General features: G+C 44.7%; 1 protein-coding gene across 1 annotated transcript in view; it reads right to left on the reverse strand.

The window, feature by feature from the left end:
- Positions 1-23,785, reverse strand: part of MTR (5-methyltetrahydrofolate-homocysteine methyltransferase) — a 454,402-nt gene that overhangs the window by 136,385 nt on the left and 294,232 nt on the right. Inside the window, exon 22 of the mRNA XM_078648574.1 lies at positions 7,615-7,715. Within this exon, the coding sequence (XP_078504700.1) occupies positions 7,615-7,715 (101 nt within the window). The remainder of the gene's footprint in view (positions 1-7,614; positions 7,716-23,785) is intronic.

Below are 23,785 nucleotides of genomic sequence, written 5' to 3' on the forward strand. Positions count from 1 at the left end.
ATACCACATTTCTAGGTAGAAGAAATGTCTGCTGAGCATCGAAGGACCTCCTGGACGTGTATGCTATTCAGCAGGTTGGCGTCCCTATAACTCCAAGGGGTAAATAATGAGTAATGTTCACTAAATGGACATTGTCTTTACTACATGTCTTTACTAAATGTGATTACTTTGTCATGCTACCTGCCACAACCCCCTTGGGTAAAACTTGAATGGTCACACAAGCTACCTTTGGAAAACCTGCAAGATGTGATTACTCAATTAGAGGGCAGTAGCAAAAGAAACCTTAAACTACCAGGAGTAGTCCATGGTATACACCACAGACACAAGTTATAATTTAACAAACTAGCTGGGCTAACAAGCAATGTAATGTTCTTCCTGTGCTAAGGTTCGGTGTGATATTTGAGACAGAGCTTCACAAGCAGGTCAATTTACATGTGTATGTTTCCATTAAATGAAGTTCAGGCCAAGGTTTTGGGCAGTAGCCTGGCTGACAAAAATGAGTAACAATTTTAATCCTCAACAATGGGATCCACCTAAAATAAAACGGCACAACAAATTTAAATTGAAGAGTGCCATAGGAGAATTCAATAAAACATTGAATTTTCGTTAATGTAGGGATGACCACCAGGTAGATGTTACTTTACTTTTTTATTTATTCACCAAGGTTATTAAACCGAGAGAGGATCGAGTGGTCAATCTTTCCCACTCTGCTACTCAGAGGTCCTGTAAACACACACTCTGATCATCTGAAAATAGGTTTATGATTATAGTGTTGTGCTATGAGACTGCAATTACTTGCACTGAAGTAGAATTGTTATGAAAACTGCATTCTATGCACATTATATATGCCTCCTTTGTGTTGACAGGAGAATTTAAAGAAACAATGTACACAAACGATGAATGTACCTTTTTAATACAATGAAATAGTTCAGAAAACTGAGCAACATGGTGGGAAAACCATAGAATTAGTTTGTGTACCATGGGATAAAGGAAAGCACTGGGAAATGATTGTGATCATCGAACTGTTTGCGATCCATGGTGACCTGAAAAATGTTTTAATATAAACCATACCATTAAGAAAAGACAAACCTTAGCACCCACTAAGGTCAAGATGATTGGGAACAGGATTTAGCTAAAAACGGAGCCCAAGGGCTATGGACAAAAGCAGTGCAAAGTAGACTCTGGTAGCAATGTTCAGGTTTCAGTGAATTGCAGTTTTACATCACCAAAGGGTGCATGCAGTGGGTTTTGGGAGGAGGGGGATAGTGCACATGTGTGGCCACTGGCTATGCCCTACTTCCATTGTACACAGAATGCCATGGCAATGGTAGCATAATGACTGGTAGCAGCCGTGTAAAGGCAGATTATGAAAATGTGGTTAAGATTTTTTACTCCAATCTGAAAATTATTTTTAGGAGGTTACCACTTAGTACAACAAAATAGATAGTAAACTCGGCAGTTAATTTGTAGAGGAGTATACCAAAGCAATTTTACTTTTTCCCATATAATCTTACAATTTACTCAAGGTTACTCTTTCCATTCCCCTTAAGCGCACGTTTACATATATTTTGCACTAAAAGTGGGCATTAATATTTTAATAAAGCCTTTTAAAATGAACGTGTGGATTTCTTGTGTGTGTATGACTTTTGGGAAAAAAGAACTAGAAATATAAATGTATTCCTGACTGACTTTGGCAGAATCGGATTGTTTGTCTGATACACTACTCGAGTTAAGTTGTAGGAGATATGTGGGTCACATCCTGTTTGCTCCTTCTGCTCAGGACAATAACCACCTTGGTACTTACCTGTGTGCTTGCCTGAGGGCCAAAAAGGATGTACTGAGCCGTGTTTACAAGAACACTTGTGAAAAACATATCAAACACCAGAGGTGAACTGCTAAAGGGAGAATCAGCACATGGTTTCAGCCAGCCAAAGGAGAAAGGAGTTAGGACATTCCTTAATACTTACTAATTAAAGCTCATTGCAGGATGGGGGCTTGCATATAGAAGTGGGCGAGTATCTGAAAGCTGGAGCCAGGCTTGAGCATTATGCATGTCTCTGGCTCAACTCATGGCCCTCTTGCAACCTCGAGCCCAAAATTATTTGAGTTGTCATGAGATGCAACCAATTATGGGGAATCCAGTGTGAATCCTGTCCTCGGCCTAACATCCTATGAATCCTGGCAAATGTCCCTGTGCTGAAAAAAAAAGTGTTTCTTTGTGTCCGTGTTTGTTGTGAGGCGCTCTTATGTCTTTAGGGAAGTTTGGTGCTATGTAAAATTGCAATAAACATGTGTTTTCTGTTTTTTATCAATGCTCTAAGCTCATACACCAACAATTAAACACTTGATTGTGGCTGAATTGCAGTGGGAAACGGAATAATGGGGGATCAATCCGGTCTTCCATGCTGGACCAAATTGTGTGATCTTCGGCAAATTCTTTATTTAACCAAGTCTGTTTTTTTTATTTATTATCGCATCTGAGAACACATTCAACAACGTGAGTTTTGGAAGTCCGCTGTACAAAAATCTCTTCTGTTTGATTTAATAGCCTTTAATGGTGCTCCATCTATAATAAGAATTTAGGCTACATTTTGGGGACATGGACAACTGATTTGTTTCTGGGGGTCAGATTTACAAAGATGTGTTGTAACGTTGGTTGCCGTGTTGCATGAGGAGGAGGGAGCAGGAAAGCGCCAAATATACAAAGATATGGCACCTTCCACCTCCCTCCCAGCACTGGCTCACAATTAGGATGCCCAGCTCCACACATAAACCTTTCCAACAAAGTGTAAAGGCGTCTGCGTCATGTCTAGCATAGGTTTGTGTGTACCATTCCAGTATAAAATAATATGGTTAGACTAACAGTTGGACCTGGCCCTTTCTGCAGGGTCACCCCCAAATGTTTTGCCTTCGTCCTCCTTTTTTTCTGACCTCGTTTTTGCTGGCTTTAGGACTTTGGGCACTTTACCACTGCTAACCAGTTCTAAAGTGCATATGCTCTCAACTCTAAACATGGTAACATTGGCTTAAGCACAATTGACATATTTTATCTACTTATAAGTCCCTAGTAAAGTGCACTATATGTGCCAGTGTGGCAGGGTATGCTCAGACGTGAGTCCCTTGCTCACTTTGCCACTGGATTCAAGCAAGCGGGGCTGAAGACAGCTGGAATGCCAGAGACCGGTCCTCGGAAGCTTGTTTCCGGTCCAGGGAAGGCATGGCTTGGCAGTTCGGGCTGGACTGTTCCCATGAGGCACAGGGTCAGACTGATTTGCATATAGCCATGTCTGAACTGGGGTGCCAGAGTGGGCTAAAGAACGGTAATGGATCAAACCCAGATCTTTTGACTGGGTGTGAGTGTTTGATTGATTCAGATGCTCCGTCCATCACCACCCCCTTTTGTACCGCTTTGGCCGCCATAAGTGTGGGAGGGTATGCGCAGACGTGAGTCCCTTGCTCACTTTGCCACTGGATTCAAGCAAGCCGGGCTGAAGACGGCTGGAATGTCAGAAACCAGTCCTCGGATGCTTGTTTCCGGTCCAGGGAAGGCATGGCTTGGCAGTTCGGGCTAGACTGTTCCCATGAGGCACAGGGTCAGACTGATTTGCATATAGCCATGTCTGAACTGGGGTGGCAGAGTGGGCTAAAGAACGGTGATGGATCAAACCCAGATCTTTTGACTGGGTGTGAGTGTTTGATTGATTCAGATGCTCCGGCCATCACCACCCCCTTTTGTACCGCTTTGGCCGCCATAAGTGTGGCAGGGTATGCTCAGACGTGAGTCCCTTGCTCACTTTGCCACTGGATCCAAGCAAGCCGGGCTGAAGACGGCTGGAATGCCAGAAACCGGTCCTCGGAAGCTTGTTTCCGGTCCAGGGAAGGCATGGCTTGGCAGTTCGGGCTGGACTGTTCCCATGAGGCACAGGGTCAGACTGATTTGCATATAGCCATGTCTGAACTGGGGTGGCAGAGTGGTCTAAAGAACGGTGATGGATCAAACCCAGATCTTTTGACTGGGTGTGAGTGTTTGATTGATTCAGATGCTCCGTCCATCACCACCCCCTTTTGTACCACTAGTGGGATTGCAGCAGTGATTGTGCCACCGATTCAGTAGTCCTTTAAAAACGGCTCAGGCCTGCCACTGTAGAGCCTGTGGATGCAGTTTTAAACTGCCATTTCGATCTGACAAATTAAGCCACTTGTCAGGCCCAAACCTTCCCTTTTAATACATGCAAGTCACCATTAAGGTAGGCTATAGGCAGCCCCAAGGGTAGGGTGCAATATATTTAAAAGGTAGGACTTATACTTTTGAATTTTACATGTCCTGGTAGTGAAAAACTCTCCTAGAGGTTAACAAGGGGATTGACTTAAAACATCTTTTTAAGTGTATTTTCCCATTGGGCAGATAGAAAATGTAAGTTTAGTGTCTCTGGACTCACAATTTAAAAACACATCTTTTTGTAAGGTTGGTTTTTAAAATGCAAGTCTGAAAATGGCACTTTTACAAAGTTCCAATTTTCTTACTTTAACTATTGTGTGCCTCTCTGCCCATCTCTGAATACACATCTGGGTCAAGGTGAATGCTGGGCTTTATGCATTTCCTCTAGACAGTCACACAAAGGGAGCTGGGGTGTGACATTTGCATCCTGATGGCTCATCACCAGGCAGATGGGCCTTCATAAGGTAGATTGGGAGAGAGGAGCGGACACTTACACTTTAATAGGGCTGTGCTGTCCCCAAATAAAGAGATGCATACTCCCCTGTAGTGCATCTGACGCCAGGAAAGGAAAGGCAGGGACATTCTGAGGTTCAAAGGTCTCTTTGATGTCTCCCCCACTTCAAAGGTGCATTTGGGTATAAGTACTGAACCCCTGACACCCCCAAATTCAGTTCACTTTGGGGTCTTGAGGAGATTCTGCAACAAAGTGGAGCTGTGCTGCCAGGAGGGACTGCCACTTTGCCACTTGCTCTGCTGTGTTGGTCTGCTGACTGCTGTGCTGCCAGGAGGGACTGCCACTTTGCAACTTGCTCTGAGTTGGCCTGCTACCTCTAGCAGTGAGGGGGGATTTTAACTCAAGAACTCCAAGGGCTTGTTAGCTTGCCCCATGTTGTCGAAGTCTCTGGGGAAATCAAAGACTTTGAAGCATCCACACAATGGTGGATTGCCGCTAAGGATCAGTGCTTTCAACTTTCCTGATTGGCATGTGTCCAGAGCTTCAGCCGAGTCCTGCACCCCGGATTGGTGCTACCCAGGGCACACACCTCAATTCTGGCTGTTCACCACCTGTGCTCATGGCTTCCCAATGCGCTGCTTGCAGCCACTGAGAAGAACGCAGCATTCGAGGAAGCCCTCATTCAGCGTGGCTCCGCAACACTTGTGTTGCCGGAGCAGCCAGAGTGATGCCTGAGGCTCGTGCGCCAGTGGAGCGAATGCTGCAAGCTGATGTGGACTACAGTCTGTAGTCTACCAGGAGGGCGCCGCGACCAGTATCCTGTTGTTATCAAACTACTGAGGCCGGTCCCATGAAGCCTATGTTGCAGCTCACGATCGCCTGAGGAGACCTCTGATGATGCAGGCCCGAACTGCTGGGCGGTTAATGCTGCACACCAGAAAGAAGGTACTGTGACCCCTTTAGCCACACAGAGCTTTCAACGGCAGTGGAAGTAAGAAATTCACCATCATGAGGGACCGAACGAGGTCTCCTGCATGCACCTTGAGGTTGTGTCCCTTCTCTTCCACACCAATTCAACGTGATGGAGTCTGTCGATCCCCGACGAAGATCATTGCAATCCCAATAAGCTTACAGTCATTCCCACATGTACTGATTGCATACATTTTTGAGCGCTTATACCTGGACAAACACTTACTGGATTTTTGTTGTTTTGGTCACATTTACATCAGATAAAGTGTCACAAATTTTCTGCCCTGGTGTGGAGTCTTTTTGTGGTGTTTTCACAGTGTTACTATCATTAATGAGTTGCACAAACACTTTACACATTGCCTCATAAGTTAAGCTTGACAGCTCTGCGCCAAGCTACCACAGGATGAGCACAGGTTAATTTAGGGTGTGAAGTTGACTTATCAGGACTAGGAATGTGGTCTCTACTTGGACAGGGTCCAAGCCTCTGCCAACTAGATACCCCATTTCTAACACTAACTTTCAAACGTGTCCCACTTCAGATGTGTGTTGTACAATATAACACACATGCAAAATGGGAAACGTTAAGAGAAATAAAAATATTTCTCCTTTTTAAGGCCAGCTTAATAGAGGAGTTATTTTTTTGTGTAAAGTGTGTAAAGCCCTGTCTACTTTGTTCAGTAGATAAGGCTTTGCATCAAAAACCATGGGTGGTTGAATGGGAATGCCCATGTACCACCTATGGAACACCATTGATCCAAAGTAATGCAACACAGCGCAAAGCGGCTTTCTGTGCATTTCAGGAAACCTTTTAGTACATTTAAAATAAACTTTTTGTTCAGGTGTGCGACACTTTTGTGATGCAAATCCAGCACAAGACGCTTCTAAATCTGCACTCAAGTTCACTAAAAGCATTGTCGTTAGGGCTAGTGCTGGGTGGATTCAGGTGCCAGAACAGGAATGTTTCTCAGTTCATATTTAAAAACACTTTCAATAAATATTTCTCAGTACAGAGATTTAATCTGATGCACTAAGGCGAAATGCTTCGGTGTGCTTAGAAATACGCTTACTTGAATTTTAAAGACACAATTTCATTTTCTAACATGATGACTGTTGCATGATTTACATGCCAAATATTTTAAGAGTTCAAATCGTGCACGGGCTCTTAGAGCCAATGCAACCCTGGGCTCGGCTCTTCATGCTAATTTGCTGGCTCGTTCACCTTTACTTGCATACAGATATATGACAAGAGCAGAGGGAGAATCAGTTTGGAATGGAAAGGAAAGGGATGCTCAGTATAGAATGGAGATCACTAGGGACTAGTTTGCTTTCCTTCTCGTTATTGCTCAAACAGAATGATGGGAATGCAGATTTATGGGAACTGACAGGTATGCCTTCTCGTTATTGCAGGGAAAAGGTGTCAGACTACTGGAGTAGGACTGAGAAAAGGACGTTTTCTACTTCGGGAATTATCTATAAATTTCATCACACGGAATAACCCATCATGGTTATGTGGGAATTTATTATAATAAAGATCACCGTTTGAAATGCTGCTGGAGTGAGCCTTTTTAGAATGGTGAAGTAAGGCTTTTCATGTTTTCCTCTGTACTAATTAATAAGGCAGAGGCACAAAGCAATACGCTTGATGTTTGATTGAAAGGAACTGGAGGAAAGAAAGACCATCTCATAAGAGGATGGGGAACTAGGTGAGCAGACCCTGATAGTCACGCGCATCTAATATATTTGAGACTATTATACATCCTGAAAGTTCAAAATATACCAAATTGCTTAGATGCACACTATCAAATTTAGAACATGTAAAGCGGCTATACCATGTTTTACAAGCATTATGTAAATATACAAAAAATCCAGAAATATACAAAACTATTTAAAAGACTAAGCATATTCCACTACCCTAAGAGCTAGAATGCTATCTAGTAAAATTATAGAAAACAGAAAACTTCTCACGCTTTACCTGAAATTGTTGCATCCAAGAACCACACCTACAATATTTTTGCCAATGTCGTGAACATCTCCTTTTACAGTGGCTAGCACGATTGTTCCATGGTAAGGATTCTAGACAGACAGACAGACACATATTTAAAATGAAAGCGTTTGTAAAAGAAATGGCTTATACTGAGTTAATCATGAAAATAACTAAATTATTGTATCTACTAATATTAGTTTATAATGATTCTCATCAAAAACACACACCACACATTTGTGTTCCATTTAGCCTTATAAGGTGGAGTATAGTGCAATGGTGACCAGGGATGGGTAATTTGTATCGCCCGACGCCCGAGACATTAAGATTTATTGCAAGGGCAAGAAGTTTTAATTACTGTTTTGTCCGAAGGGCAAGTAAACTGTAAATTATGGACTGAGATCAAACTATCCTCTGGCCTCTTCAAATTAGCAGTCCGTGTCTCGTCCTCAGTGTAATCACCTAACCCAGGCACACGAGTCATGACACAATTTATAGCAGGATGCAGAGGAGCCTATTTTTGTTTATATAGCCTGTCTGGGCAGCCGAGAGAGTAAAGCACAGCATGAACTTTGTGTAGCACAGAATTTTCCACATGGAGCTTTTGCTGCTGGAGAACACTTCCAGCAATGGCAGGTAGGAGACAAGCTTCTTTGCTCCTTGCTTTTACCAGACTTTTTTAAAAACGTAATTCACCCTTCTGAAGCTGCCCTTTCTTGGCTGCACCCTTGGGCCTCTGTGCTGAACCCAGGTTGCTCTCCTCCGCTCTGCTCCCTTCCCCTCCTCTCCTCTCACCTCCCACCTCCTGTCCCCTCCCCTCCCCTCCTCTCTCCTCTCCTCGCATCCGAGGCTTGCATTAAGGTGCTTGGGTTTATTTTGTCATGCAATTCTTGGGCCCCTCTCTGCGCACATTGCTTGCTGTCTGTGCTTGAAGTCTCAGCCTCTTTAGTGTCAACCAAATCGACATTAAAGCACCTTACATTCCCTGTGGGGCTCTCGTGCAGCCCACAGGCCACCCCTGTTGCTTTCATTTTCACGAGCCTGTAATTTGTAAACCAGTGTCTGCACTATGCTCTTTTCTTTCCCCTATGGCTCTGCATTTTTTCCTTCACCAGCACACACGAATTGGAGGCCAGAAAAAGAAAACAGAAGGGGCAAGGCAGAGTTTGGCAGAAGGCAGGTTTGCAGTGATATGTTTACCACAAACTAAAAGCCCAAACCTTACAGTCTGTGATACGATGTCACCAAAATCTTGCCCCTGAAGCTGAGAGGCTTTATATGCTGTTCTGTGCAGCGCCAAGCATGACTTTAAAGCAGCACTGGGGCGCTAGACTAGGGGTGATTTCTTTAAGTCAGTAGAAATGCCATCCATTAGCATCTGCTACATGATGCGACCTCAGGCCCTCACAATGACTATAGGCAGGGCCACTGGAATTGTGATCGCACGTTCGCAGTATTTGCCACATAATCCATCATCTGCTGCAAAATTTGTTTCTAGCTCAAACGACAAAAAAGTTACTAAAAATGCGACTTTGCGTTTTGCCGCGCCGTGGAAGCCTCTTTGTAAAGCCGGACTGATCACCTTTCTGTTGATTATTGCTGTATTTGGATGTTCACCTCATACTAATGAGTTGCAACCAATGCCCACAGGGTGTTACCAAGTTTGAAAATTATGAAATAATAAACGAATACTATTACAAAATGTGCCGAATTATGTCACATACTTTGCATTTTCTTGCTGCATAATATACTCAAGCCTGCCACATAATTTCGTCCTCTCTTGCTGCATTATTCCAGTGGCCCGGACTATAGTCTGGTCTGACTGACAACAGGCGTTCCCGCATGCGTTCCAATATCCCACATTTTACCTAATTTACAACAATAACAGGCAAGTCTCTGAAAGCTCTTTTTGTCCCAACTACCCCTAGCAAACACTTTTAAAGTTAGGGTTAAAAACAGTGCTCCGTTGCTGTTTAGCAATTTTCTGCAGTGTTGGGTAAATGTAAATGTAAATGTAGTTGGGCTTATATAGCGCACAGCTACCCGCAGTGGGTTTCCCGGCGCTTGCTTAGGGAACCCGTCCTGATATTCCCCTGTGAGATAGCAGGGTATCCACAAGGTGAAAGTCAGGCATCCCGCCGCGAGGGGCCGTTGTGGAGATTAAGCAAGCTATTGCCCAGAGTCGCAGAGTGTGAACCCGTGAGTCGAGGAGGCACCGGGGCGAGAATTGTCGAGTCTGTGGAATTTTTAGCCCAAGACCCGCCGAGGCGGGGAATTGAACCCTGGTCCAGGACCGATCTCAGCTTCCGGGTCTGCTGCCTCTAACCCCTGAGCCACACTTCTTATTAAAATGAGTTACCCTTTATGTGAACACTGCTAATCTTGCAAGATTAGGAAATGGAGGACCAGAAAAATAAAACACTTGCCGAGGATCACACAATGTAGCTAAGTGGGGGTGAGTCTAGGTTAGAGGCTCAGCACTCTCATTTGGAAGCGGATAAGTCACAAGAAGCTGATGCACTGCACGCTAAGATAAGGCAGGTATGTGGAATGGTTACCTCAAATGTACCAGGAGGAGTAAATAAACAAAGGAGCATGTATGGCTGGATAGTGTGTTTATGCAGTACATAGAAATGGACTTCTTAAAAGTGTACAGAGTAAAGCGGACATAGTAACGTAAATGTGTCCAAATAAATCCTGCTTAAAGTAGATAGGTTGATGAGGCTCTCTGTTGCTACACAACAGCAAGACACGTGGCTTTCAGGCTGTAAAGGCGTCTCTGGGCCTAGAAGTCTGTCCTTTGTGTTGTGCTGGCTTTCTCTAGCCTATGCCCTGGATTCTATATTACAGCTACATCTTTGCAAGGGAGCAATGCTTGAAATGGCACTACAGAGATAAGGCCTGTACCCCAAGGCTGTGAGGAAGGATTGTTTTTTATGCTATTGGAAAGTAATCACATGCAAAGCAAGTGAATAGACTACATGTAGAATGTCCCGTTAAAAGCTGCGAAACTCAGAAAGAGCTAACGTTACAAACCTCTCCGGAGATGCAGCAGAAGAAAGTGAAATTGTTCTTATGCTGTGTGCTTTAGTTTATATCAGAAATCACTGAATGCCAACAACAGAACCTCTTATACTTTACACACCAGCCACATCAACTTGTGTTAATGACACTTCCTTTTCTTGTTTACTATCTCAGCATGCTGTCACTTTTCGAACTCCCTGTCCAACTCGTCTTTGTCTTGCTGTCTCAACCTTCTGCCATTGGTCTTGTGCCCAGTCTAAACCTCATGATATATCTCTTTCCCCATCGAAGTCGCCTTCATTCTCTTCCTTTTGGATCTAAATCCTCAAACATATCTAGACAACGTTTACTCTTCTTTCTTTTGCTCCCAGTTGGATGCTCACCTCTGTCCCCTCTCAAACCCCTGATGTAAAACCACCATCCCCCACTTCCCTTCCCTACTGCTCTCCATTCTGAAAGTAAACACGATTCACAAACTATTGTGGGTGGTCACCTCTACGATGTCTGCACCCATACCCTCTCAAAATGCTCCCACAGTTTGATAGGTCAGTCTCTAGTCTACAGCTGAACAGGGGAATGTTTTGAAAACAAAACCGTTTTTACTTCTGGCTTTTTTTTTTAATAGACCCCTGGTTCTTTTTGCTAGGAGATTTGTCCTGCAAGATACGTTCCTCATGTTTTTCCTGGGTTTCCTCTTACACCACTGTATACTTTATTTAAAAAGCAAGTCACCTGACATGTTATTTTAGATCATGTGCAGTTCAGTATATGAACTGCCCTTGTATTGGTTCCATATAGCAAGCTGGGGCAGGGTAATTCACCCCTGACCTCAACTGTTAGTTTATGGTGTCCTTAAGGAGTGTCTGCTACTGTTTTATGAGCCTGTATAACAAATTGAGTCCTGGGCTTGGTGGAAGATAATACTGCCCAGCAACCAGTATTGAAGTGGACTTTCGAGCTGCTCCAGATTCTTTCTTTGGGATGCTTAGACGTCTCTGGTGCAGTAAAGATTCAAGCTTAGTGATTTATTTCACATGCAGCTGCAAAGGGCACTTCATTCCCTAATAATGCTTCTAGGACTGACTGTGTAATGTTGGTAAGACTTCTACAGCATAGGTCTAAGTGTGCCTCCCCACCCCAAACTTCCCGTTATGTATCACAGTGTCAAAGATTGAGTCATCCAAATGAAAACCCTACACACTTTCAGAGATGATGTTTAGATCTAAGTGGGGCTGAAATCTGAAGACTAAGTGGGGCTGAAATCTGAAGACCCGTCCCTTTGGAAAAAAGGAATAGCCTCCTACCCTTCCCAGGACAGCTAGAAATGTCATGCTTTCCTGAGCAGGACACCCTAATCTAGACATAATCACAGATCACATTCATATCCACCCCTGACTATTGCATGAATCTTAAATGCATTGTGGGTAGCAGCTTGGTTCTAGCCGATATGTGACTGCGTTTTATATTGTTTGTAAATACCTTATGTAAAAATGTTATCCTGTAAATATGGAATACTGACTTACACATTACCATGGTGTACATTATACTGGGAATTTCTGATTCGAATATGCAACTTTTGTTGACACTGTTCTCCCAAATGGAAGCTTCAATTTATTGAATGTCTAAAACGCACGGTCTACAACCTAATTTACGCTTTTGCCTGCCTATCTTATTGATTCAGTAAAGAGGTAAGGCAAGTAGATTTTTTTGCAGGACAAGGAGATTTCTATACAATTTTGTCCCTTGGACAAGTAGATTTTTTAAACAATTCCACACCCCTGGGTGACCCATGGCAATTCAGAGTTAGAGTGGAACCTCATGCACAGCTCATCATAACACACCTGAACCTGTGGAAGGACAGAAGTGGAATGAACCTGTTGTCTGTCATCTGTGTTGAAACCTGAGGGGCTGAACTTGTTCATACTTGTGGACTACACTGGCTAACCTAGAGTATAGCTACAGGGACATAGCATGCTTCAAGAGGTCTTTTTCATGGAGGGCCCAGTTAGCCAGTAGCAACTGGACCCGGACTGGACCTTGCTAGTGGCCTCTCCTGGAGTGAGCCTTGGCCTCTAATTGATATACCTGAGGTCCAGGGAGCCTTGGACTAGATCAATAGAATTCGACCAGACTGTCTGCAAATTTGGAACTTAGAAACTTTTTGGACTTCCAAGACCTCTGAACCATCAGCACGACCTTGTGGCAAAAGTTTCACCTATGCTAGGACCTAATCAGATATCGCATTAGGATTGCCCAACTAAAAGATTTTGAGCTCTATAAAAAAAATGACTAAAGGCCAGATGTACGAAATACTTGTTGTAAAATACTGGTCGCGACCAGTAATTTTGTAACTAGTGTGGAATTTTGAGAACCAACTTAGGTACAAATAGGTGGTTTCATAGAACTCGATCACAATCAGATCTAGCTCAACAATTTTCAAGAGGTAGAACAAAAACTGGGGCTTGCTTAAAAAAACCTTTTTTTTTTACATTCACAAAGGAAAAGGGGCCAAAAGGGATCCGGTCCCTTTTGCAAATGGCTTGCCACACCATGTTGAGATTCTGTACAATTTGAGTGTTTTGAGACCATATGTCGGTCGCAAACCATTGATACCCCAAGAAATCGCTATTTGGAATGTACACCCTTAAAGACGCCCATTATAAATAGCAATTTGTATGCTCTTCCAAACCCATTTTGTAATGTGGTAACCTGTTGCCGAATCACAAAATGGGTTTTGTACATTACATCAAGCATTTTTGTAGTCAGAAATTCTGATTCTGAGCACTTGTGAGCACAAAAATTATTTATACATATGGCCATAAGTACAAAGGTAGAAATCTTGACCGTGCAAAGGGACGAAAAGTATCACGGTGTCACGGTCTGCAGGTGACTAAGCCGGGACTCGCCTGCAGAACGATTGTGTTCTTTGGCATCCCTCTCACCGGACACCAGTTCGAGTTTGTTAATACTATGAACTCGTGAATGTTTTCCCGCATTTGAGGGAACTGTCTCCACACACATCACGGGAGGGGTACGGATCTAGTGGACCTACCTCACCCCAGGGGTATCATTATCCGAAGTACGGAGAAACCCAGAGTGGCACTGAATGCGACGGTCCTGTAGAAGACCGGAGTGACCCGATGGGCACATACAGAGCGGTCGAAACATGTTGACTCTGGCAGTGGTTGGAGGGAAGCTTTGAGATTCCTAATTATCTCGCTGAGGCTTTTTCCCATCCTTTTCCTTCTTTTTAATCCCGATAGGGGTGTCAAGAAAAGCTTAATAAAGGTTGTGTTCTGGTTGGCACCCTTAATCAGTTTTAATCACTTTTCCTAACTGCACCTTTCGTCGCACTTTTCAGTGGTGGTCACTTGGTGCTTGCACGGCTTTCACCAAGATTTGTGTTACATGTCGTCTATGTCCACTTGTCTTGACTGTATGTCTTGTTGAGAGAAGTTTATTATTTTTTTCCCCTTCCCTTATGCTCCGCCCTGTGTGTGGCTACACCAGGGCGTATTGTAAGCAGGCCCGATGATGAAGCATGTCACATACTTCGGTATGTGAGTGAGGGCAGTTTTTTCAAATAGAGCGATTTGCCCTATTGGGGCCGTCTCTGTTTGTTTAATTTGTTTTTGTTACCCACTCTATACACCCCCCTTGTGTGTACATACGAAAAGTATCCAACCAAGAGGATTTCGCTGGGTGTAAAATTTTACTCTTACTGTCAAAACCAACAGGTTCAGGAGGGCCTCCTCTAACAGCCACCTCACTTCGAGAAGACTACCAGATACAGCCCACAACCTTGCTCTCCTAGAGGATTTCCATTTCAGGTAACATTTTTTACTCAGACAACTCATTTGGGGTATCCAACCATCACAGCTGGCCCTAAATTGGGCCTAGGTCCCCGTAAAACACAAACTGTGACTTAGGATTAGCACTTTACTTTTTCTTGGCGCTTATTTGCCCTAACATGTTAAAAGTTTATATCTCAGATTCCCCTTATTGGAGTTTATTCATTTTGGTGTCATTTTTCTCTATTTTAGAAATTTGTTGTAGGATTTTTACTGTGTTGTTTTTTGACTTATTAATTGTTTTGGTACTTCTAAATAAGATACACACTTTTCCTTAAGTTAAGCCTGTCTCCTCTGTGCGACAGCAACTAGAGGTTGAGCTGAGGTTTACTTGCTGAACTTATGTGTTGGACCGGACAAGATTATGAACTCGCACCCTTCCCAACTAATAACCCATTTTCATAAACATGTCAACACCACACCTCTTGAAAGGTAAATTCAATGCAAGGATCTCAGAAGTGGGAGTATTCCCCCAAAAATTGTTTGCTCATTCTGCAATCAAAGTGTTGATTCAAGGAGCTACTAAGAGGCCTGCTCCTAAGTACTTAACTTTGTATGATAGGGCAAGGGTTGTTCTATGGCCTGAGGGTCAACTTAATAGTAGTAATGTGTGGTCTGTTCTCATCAGTACAAGAAGCTTGGTATTGTCGCCGTTTATGTACACAAAGGTCTCTTTCACATAGTAACACATGTTCTAAAACTCTCACAATAATTTCCTAGCTTAACACCAACGTAGACATTGATATCATCTGCATACATTTAGAAAAGTGCCCAACATTGCTCTAGAATTTCTGCTAACAGGTAAATGCAGCCAATAAACTGTAAAAAGACAAAGGACTCCCTTGGGTGGCCATCAGCTCATAGTATGGATTCAGGAATCAATCAATCCAATGCAGACTTTTTAGCTCCACTTCAAAAGAACCACTTATAATCAAAAGGACTTCTAGACAGCCACACTTATTAGTTATTTAAATATAATCAAAAAGACCTTGTCATCAAAAGTTCCTCGAAAAATTCACTTGCCAGCTCGCTATGGTGAGTCAGATTTAATCATGACAAGCTATTTTTAGGGCCTACTTGTCTTTTTTGGCGAGTAGGAAGACAAAATGACTTTTGAGCTCTGTCTCTGAAAGCGGAGCTAATGGGACAAGATGAGATTTAAACACAGTGGTCCCTAAACAAGGACGATAAACAAAAGGAAAGATGAATATAGACTCAGTCACACGCTTAGTAGGATGCAGGCTTGTGTTTCACTTTATTGTTTTCATGTTAATTTTACTAATTAAAAGCATTTCTGTCCTCCTAGAAAGCTTTAAAAATAGTACTGACTGAGTCTATATTCATCTTTCCTTATATTTATCGTCCTTGTTTAGAGACCACTGTGTTTAAAACTCGTAACTACCCAAGGTCCCTGACCACCTGAATTTGGTTCCCTTGTTCCTTATAGCAAGATAAAATGTAAATGCATCTTTATTGCTTACAAAGTGAATGAGCAATAAAGATACCTGTAAATCTTGTTATCTTGTCACATTTGCTCGACTTTCAGAGACAACGGTCAAGTACATTACAGTTAGGTAGAGTACATTTTTCAAGTTACTAGACCTGCAGGTCTAGTAACATTTTTATTATCTTTTGAGCCCTGGAGTGTCAAGAAATTGAGGGAAACTTACAACTTGTTGGACCATAAAGGCAATATTCCATCTTCCCAACGATTCCCCACCTACTTGATATCTCCACGTGGAAGACTGGATATGAAAACTCATCAAAGCAATGAGTAACAGATGTTTAAGCAACCACCTTCATAGAGTTTTTAGGTCCTGAATGTGACAATGTGTATCGGTAAAGGGAACTTAAGAACTGCAACAGGGAACAGTGAAAGATTCCAATCGTGCAGTCCTTTACAATACCTACATGTAGGTTCTCCTTAGCCAGGGAAAGAACAGAATACCCGATGAGAAGAACTCAATTCAAGAAAGCGCCAGCATCATGGGCACAACATCAAGAGAAAAAACATCCCCAAAGGTAGGTGTTGACAGGTTTGATAGGACTTCAAGGACTAGGTCCATGTTAGCTTAGAAAAAACACGTTATTAGCGAACACCTTAGTGTCTTTGCATGCAATGCCATGGTGCTCATGTGAGGGTGCAAAATCTTTCCTCTCTACCTGCATGAGATCTAAGATAGCCTCAAAGGAAACTGAATTGGAAGGGACAAGCTAAAATCTACACTATTGAAGTACCAGATTATCCTTCACCACTCTGGTGCAATCAAGATACTGCCCCCCCTTACGGAAAATCCATTTACTTTGAAAAAGAAGTGGAGGTGTATTGGAAACAACACTATTAGTCCTACAGAAACACATCACTGAAGAGACCAGTTTAATGGCACTTCCCTCAAGCAGAACTGAGGTAATTCATCATTTACATCTGAAGGAAACAAATTCATGTCTGGCACCAGATCCCCTCCAAGAGAAGACTCTCTTGGCGTTCACATGAGGACTATCCAAGCCAACTAACTGAGCCACTACTAAGGAGATTTTGTGTGTAAGCACCCTGATCCACAGAGTTAAGCTTTTGCTACAAAGAGCAAAACAAACTACAAATCCCCTCTTTGTATGTAGCTCATAGCTATTGTGATCTGATGACTTACATAACAGTTAGCTTTCATCAATCATTTTCCAGACAACAAAACGTTCACAGGTGGCTGATGCAACACATGATGCAAATCCTAGCCTTTACAAAATAAAGAAATCCAAACCAGGTACCCAGGGATTAATACACTAGGAAACCAAGGCATTCTCACAGCTCACGTGCCTTTTGCAAGGCCTGGAAAACTCATCTTTTTTAAGACCACATTAATTGCAGGAAAACTACTAAGATCTTCAGTCAGTAGCCTCTATAAAATGATGACTGTTTTCTCCTTTGTGAAAATTCACAATGCTTTTTCCTAGTTCTTTTCCCACTGCTATCACTTACATATCTTTGTTGCGTGTAACAACATCTGCTGTTTATCATAAAGGGTTCAGTTGCCTAATAGTGCTCAGTATGATTTACCCGATAGTGGGCCCAATATTTCCCCAGCCCATGAGAATTATCAATATCGGGGGCAGCATTAAATCCGGAAGGGAGAACAAAGGGAGCTAACATTCAGAAATTAGGAATTACCTAGAAAATTTGAAAAATTACATGGACCCCCCTGGTTATTCCTAATTTCTCCCTGTAGTTTCCTGCGGGCACTTTATATAGTGTCAGCAGCTGAAGTATCGGGCTGAAGTGCACTGGAGCATCAGTGTTTCTTTGGATCTTGTAATTCCGATGGAGCAGTAATTCTCATTACGAGCCCCACCTGAATTATAGGGGCACACATGAGACGCTTAATGTTTAGAGAGTATATGGAAATAATAAAAATCTATATTCACTTTAGCCAAAGCAAAGAATACCAGCTAACACTGCAGTAGTAATACAAATATTGAAGCACACTTTTTTTGTTATCCGTAATAATTTTCCACTAGGTAAAGAGAAAATTCTTAACAGATGAACTCTGATCAAGTGGCAATTTATAATTTTATTAGCCACACATGCTATTTAATAGAAACCATATTTGTATTTTGGGAAGAATAAATGTTAACACAGATTCTATGATGATGCACTTCTTCCACTGTGGGTATTTCATATTTTACAAACTCTAATGTATGCTTGTAAACCTCAATGAATACTCCTCGAAAAGCAAGACCAAATAAATGGACATCTGCTTCTTTTCCTTAAGCGAAATAGAGACTCTTGCCGAGTGTACTACAACTTATTATTACACGAGTGCTCTTGATCTGGCAAAATAAACCAATTACCAAAGCTTTATCATTTAACTCCAGCCTCATCCCAAGTGCCTTTTGACCATACTAAGCTTCTCCCTCCTCTTGCACCCTCTTAAAAAGAACTAGTTGAATCCACACTCTCAGCCAGCAAATGAGTCTTTCTATTAATCTTCTAAAATCACTCTCATTCGGAGCAACCTACACCCACACCTACTTCCCTTTTCCCTGGGGTCTTCTCCCTTTACCCTTCCACCATGGAAGCTATTATGCATTTACTCCTGACTGCCAACCGATCTCATTTTCCGCCTGACCCCGCTGGCCGACAGTTCAGGAAAGTCACTCAAGCTCATCTATTTTTCTCTCCTGGCTTGAAGACCACTTTGATCAGGTACTCTTATGTTTCTAAATATGTTGTTTTATAGCAATAAAGGTCGAACAATTGCCCAAGAAACCAACTGAGAACCTTACTCTCCATTCAACTATTAGGAGTAGTTTCTGTCCTGTAACTCCAGTTCTGTAGTAGGGGTATCTCTGTTATAGTCACAATCTAGTGAATAGTCCCGCCCATGTGCGTGGATCCCGGCAATCAAAAATAATCTCTTAAATTGTCAGAAATTTGCAGAACTGCAAAGACACTTAAGAGAGAATTTAAAGACAAATAATGCAGCCTATATCCACAGGCAACACTGTCCAGTACTTCAACTAGAAATTCCACCAAAGAAAACACACACACAAATAGCACAGCCTGCCCAGTTTCTTCCATAGAGAAACTTGCCTCTACCAGAAAAAGCCTCTGGAATGATAGAGAGGAAGGTATGGACAGACAAGCCCCATAGGCTGCCATTATGTGGCTTAAATAGGATACTGTGCCTTTAAGAGAACTTTCCAGAACTTCTCCCAGTATCCCAGAATGCACAGCAGGTCCCTCTTACTTTCAGTTATTTTTGAAGGCGTAACACGCCAGAACTGTGGCATTCCTTACATGAATATCTCTGTCCCCCGGGGAGGCGGGCGGGCGCTTATGACTATAACAGAGATACCCCTACTACAGAACTGGAGTTACAGGACAGAAACTACTCCTTCTGTAGTAGGGGATCTCTGTGTATAGTCATAATCTAGTGAATAGAATGGCAAGCCCATCCCCACACCAAAGCGGCGGTGGAGAAAAGAAAATTAACACCACTACTGTGCGAAAAGATTTCGCAGCGAAGCCTGCCCAACCTGAGCGTCTGCCTAGGCATCAGTGTCCAGGCAGTAATGCTTAGCAAAGGTATGGACCGACTTCCAAGTGGCCGCCTTGCAGATTTCTGCAATAGGAACATTACGGAGCAAAGCAGTCGTGGCAGCTTTGCCCCTGGTGGAATGAGCCTTAGGTTTACCCCCTAAGGTCTTATTAGCTTTTTGGTAACATAGCTGTATGCAGGACACAATCCACCTAGAGATAGACTGTTTAGAGGTCGCAAGACCCGTCCTGACCGATCCATAATTGATAAACAATTGGTCTGACCTACGAATATCTTTGGTTTTATCCAGATAAAATTTCAATACCCTCCTAACGTCCAGGGAATGTAGAGACCTTTCCGCTGGAGAGGAAGGATTCTGAAAAAACGTAGGCAAAGTTATGGTCTGGTTGACATGAAAATGAGAAATAACCTTGGGAAGAAATTTAGGGTGAGTAGGCATAACAACCTTAGCAGCATGAAATACAGTATAAGGTTCTTGGCAACACAACGCCTGAATTTCACTCACCCTGCGGGCCGATGTAATGGCCACGAGGAACGCCGCCTTCTAGGACAGGTGCTGCAACGAAGCCTTATGAATAGGTTCAAAAGGCTCCTCCATCAATCTGGACAGCACCACATTCAATTCCCACGAAGGAGAAGGAAGCCTGACAGGAGGGAATACTTTCTTCAAGCCTTCCAGAAAATCTTTGATCACAGGGATCTGGAAGAAGGAAGTCTGTGAAGGGCATTTCCTGTAGGCAGTCAAAGCAGCGAGATGAACCTTAATGGAATGAACATTAAGTCCAGACTGCGCCAAATGTAGAAGGTACGGAAGGATGACATCTTCCTTACACGTCGTAGGGTCATAGTTCTTGGACTGGCACCAGATACAGAACCTCTTCCACTTGTAAGCATAGGAAGTCCGAGTGGAAGGTCGTTTAGACTCCTTCAGTATGTCCATGCAATCTTCTGGCAGATTCAAATGACCATATTGCACTATCTCAGGAGCCATGCCGCCAAACTCAAAGATGAGAGGTTGGGGTGCAACATCTGTCCCCCGAACTTCGTGAGAAGGTCCGACCTGCACGGCAGCCGTATGTGAGGAAGGAGAGACCGGTGAAGCAGGTCCGTGAACCACCACTGCCTGGGCCATTCCGGAGCGATCAGTATCATCCGCGCCCTGGACCGGGCCAGCTTGAGGAGTACTGCCGGAATCAGGGGAATGGGTGGAAAAGCGTACAGAAAGCTGTTCGACCAGTTGATCCATAACGCATTCCCCAGCGTCCCCCGCTGGTAGTACCTGGAGGCGAAGTCTCGGCATTTGCTGTTTTCGGCGGTGGCGAACAGATCTACACGTCTGGCTTCCCCCACCTTGCGAAGACTTCTCCTAGCACTTCGTCGTTTATGACCCATTCGTGGTTTTCCTGGAGCAGTCTGCTCAGTGCGTCCGCCTGAACATTCTGCACACCTGGTAGATGGGTGGCCGTTATCGTCAGTCTTCGGGCCAGAAGCCAATGCCAGATCGCCTGCGCCTCCTGCGACAGGGTGCGCGATCTCGAGCCCCCCGGCTTGTTGAGGTAATACATCGTGGTCGTATTGTCCGTCTGTACAAGCAGAGAGTTGGTCTGAAAGGACGGAAGAAAGGCCTTCAGTGCCAAGTGAACAGCTCTGAGTTTCAGGAAATTGATGCGATACGTGGCCTCCATCGGGGACCACGTTCCTTGAATCTGTAGGTTTCCGGAGTGCGCTCCCCAGCCTTGGAGAGAGGCATCCGTCACGACAGTCTGAGTGGGAATGTCCTTGTGGAAGGGGACCCCTCTGAGGAGATTCTCCGCTGAACACCACCACTTCAGAGATTGAAGAGCATGCAGCGACAGTCGTATCCTGTCGTCCCAAGATCCTTTCCTCTGATCCCACTGGTCCTCCAAGCACTCTTGCAACGGCCTCATGTGCAGTCGTGCGTGTGGCGTTAGGAAGATACAAGAGGCCATCGATCCCAGTAGAGAAGACACCTTCCTCACTGTAGTAGATGGAGTGATCATAAGAAGGAGTGATAATCGTCTCTCCTCCGAAGGAGACACGCTTGCTGACAGCGTATTGATGGAGGCTCCCAAGTACTGTATGCACTGGACCGGAGTCGGGACAGACTTGGACATGTTGATATGCAACCCCAGCTTGTTCAAGAGAACGCACGTCTTCTGGAAGTGTGCTTGAGCTTCCGAGAAGGAGGAAGCCTTGATCAACCAATCGTCCAGGTACGGGTAGACGAACACCTTGTTCTTTCTCAGGTGCGCTGCTACCACCGCCATGCACTTTGAGAATGTTCTCGGCGCAGACTTCAGTCCGAATGGCAGTACTGTGTATTGATAATGATTGGCGCCGACTTGGAATCGCAGGAACTTCCTGTGTTTGTGTGCAATGGGCACATGGAAGTACGCATCCTGTAGGTCTATAGCACATAGCCAGTCTCCCTGTTGCAACTGAGGATAAATCTGATGCAACGACAGCATGCAAAACTTTTCTCTGCGAATCCACTTGTTTGCCTGTCGCAAGTCCAGAATGGGCCGGAACTCGTTTTTGTCCTTCTTGCAAACCAGAAAGAACCGGGAGTACAGACCTCTTCCTCTTTGAGACCGAGGTACGTCTTCTATCGCCCTTTTCCTTAACAGGATATCTGCCTCCGCCTGGAGCTCGCGCAGCTGAAACCGCGAGCTGACCGGTGGAATTGCTGGAGGCGGGCTGGTGAACCGAAGACTGTATCCATTGCAAACAATATTCAACACCCACTTGTCCTGAGTAATTTTTCTCCACTCTGCCAGAAAAGATTGAACGCTTCCCCCCACCGGAGTGGGTAACGGATGTAGGGGAAGTAAGCGCTCAGGGCCTAGACCCGGCCGGGCCTTTAGTCGCCGTTGCCGACTGCTGGCCGCCTCTTTCTTTCTGGCGCTTCTGGAACGGCCTACGGAACTGCTGCTGTTGTTGCTGCTGTTGCTGTCCCGAAGACTGGTCACGCCCTCTGCCCTGTCCACCGAACCGTCTCTGGAACGGGCGGTACGATTTCTTGGTAGCCTTGGGCTTCTCCAGACCCACCGCCGTGAGCGTTTCGGCCTCCGCCTTCATGCGGGCCATTTCATCATCATCATGTTTCCCAAACAGGGTTTCGCCACAGAATGGTAGATTGGCAACCCTCTGTTGTGCGCCAGGTTTTAGTGACGTGAGGCGGAGCCAGGCGTGTCTTCGCTGGTTAATCCCATGGCAGAAGCCATGCGCCGCCAGTAAGGAAGAATCGGCTGCAGCACTGATGACCTGATTCGCCACCAGCATCCCCTCATTCAAGACCTCCTGGAAATCTTCCCTCTTATCACGAGGCAGGTGTTCCACAAACTGCTGGAGGGACTCCCAGAGGGCTCGGTCATACCGCCCCAACAAGGCCGTGGCACTTGCAGCCTTCATGGAAGTCGCCGACATCCCACAAACCTTCCTCCCAGCCGAATCCAGTCATCCAGATTCCTTATCTGGTGGGACTGTGGATGACGGAGTGGTGGCATGCTCTTTACGAGCTGCCGTCACTATCACAGAGTCTGGAGGGGGTTCCACCCTTAGAAAAGCCGGGTCCGAGTCGGGAGCCCGGTACTTCTTCTGCAGTCTTGAGGGGACCGCCTTAGTCACCGCCGGGGTGAGGAAAAGATCCATGGTAGGCTCCTCCAGCCCCGGCACCAGTGGTAGTAATGGACGAGACAGATGTTTCTGGTGAAGTGTCTCGAAGATCACCGACGTCTTGGGCGTGGGCACCGCCAACGAGATGCCCAATTTCGCCGCACCTCTTAGAAGGACATCCTGAAAGGACACCAGATCGTCAACTGGGGACACCCTCGTCTCCGGTGACTCCGACAAAGTCGGAGAATAGTCCCTGGTCCACGAGGACCTTGTCTGGGAACGAGACCTGCGCCTCCTATGGAGTCGTCTCGACCTCGTGCATGACCTGTTACGCGATCGTTCCCTCCTCCTGGAGCGAGAGCGCAATCTCCCAGCTCGTGGACGCTCCACAGGCCTCTGTGGAGTAGTCTTCCTTGGCCTATCCTGGGGTAGAGGTTTTGGAGTCCCCTTAGGCGTGTAGGGAGCGGAGGCAGTGACACCGACCTCGGTGTAGGAACGGGTATCTACGACCGAGGAGCAGGCCCACGTGGAGGAATCGGCGGCGGTGGTTGTCCTGCGGGAGGAAGTGGTGGAAGAGGAGGCTTGATGGGAGGATCC

Source organism: Lissotriton helveticus, chromosome 6 (genome assembly GCF_964261635.1).
Source record: "Lissotriton helveticus chromosome 6, aLisHel1.1, whole genome shotgun sequence".
Taxonomy (NCBI): domain Eukaryota; kingdom Metazoa; phylum Chordata; class Amphibia; order Caudata; family Salamandridae; genus Lissotriton; species Lissotriton helveticus.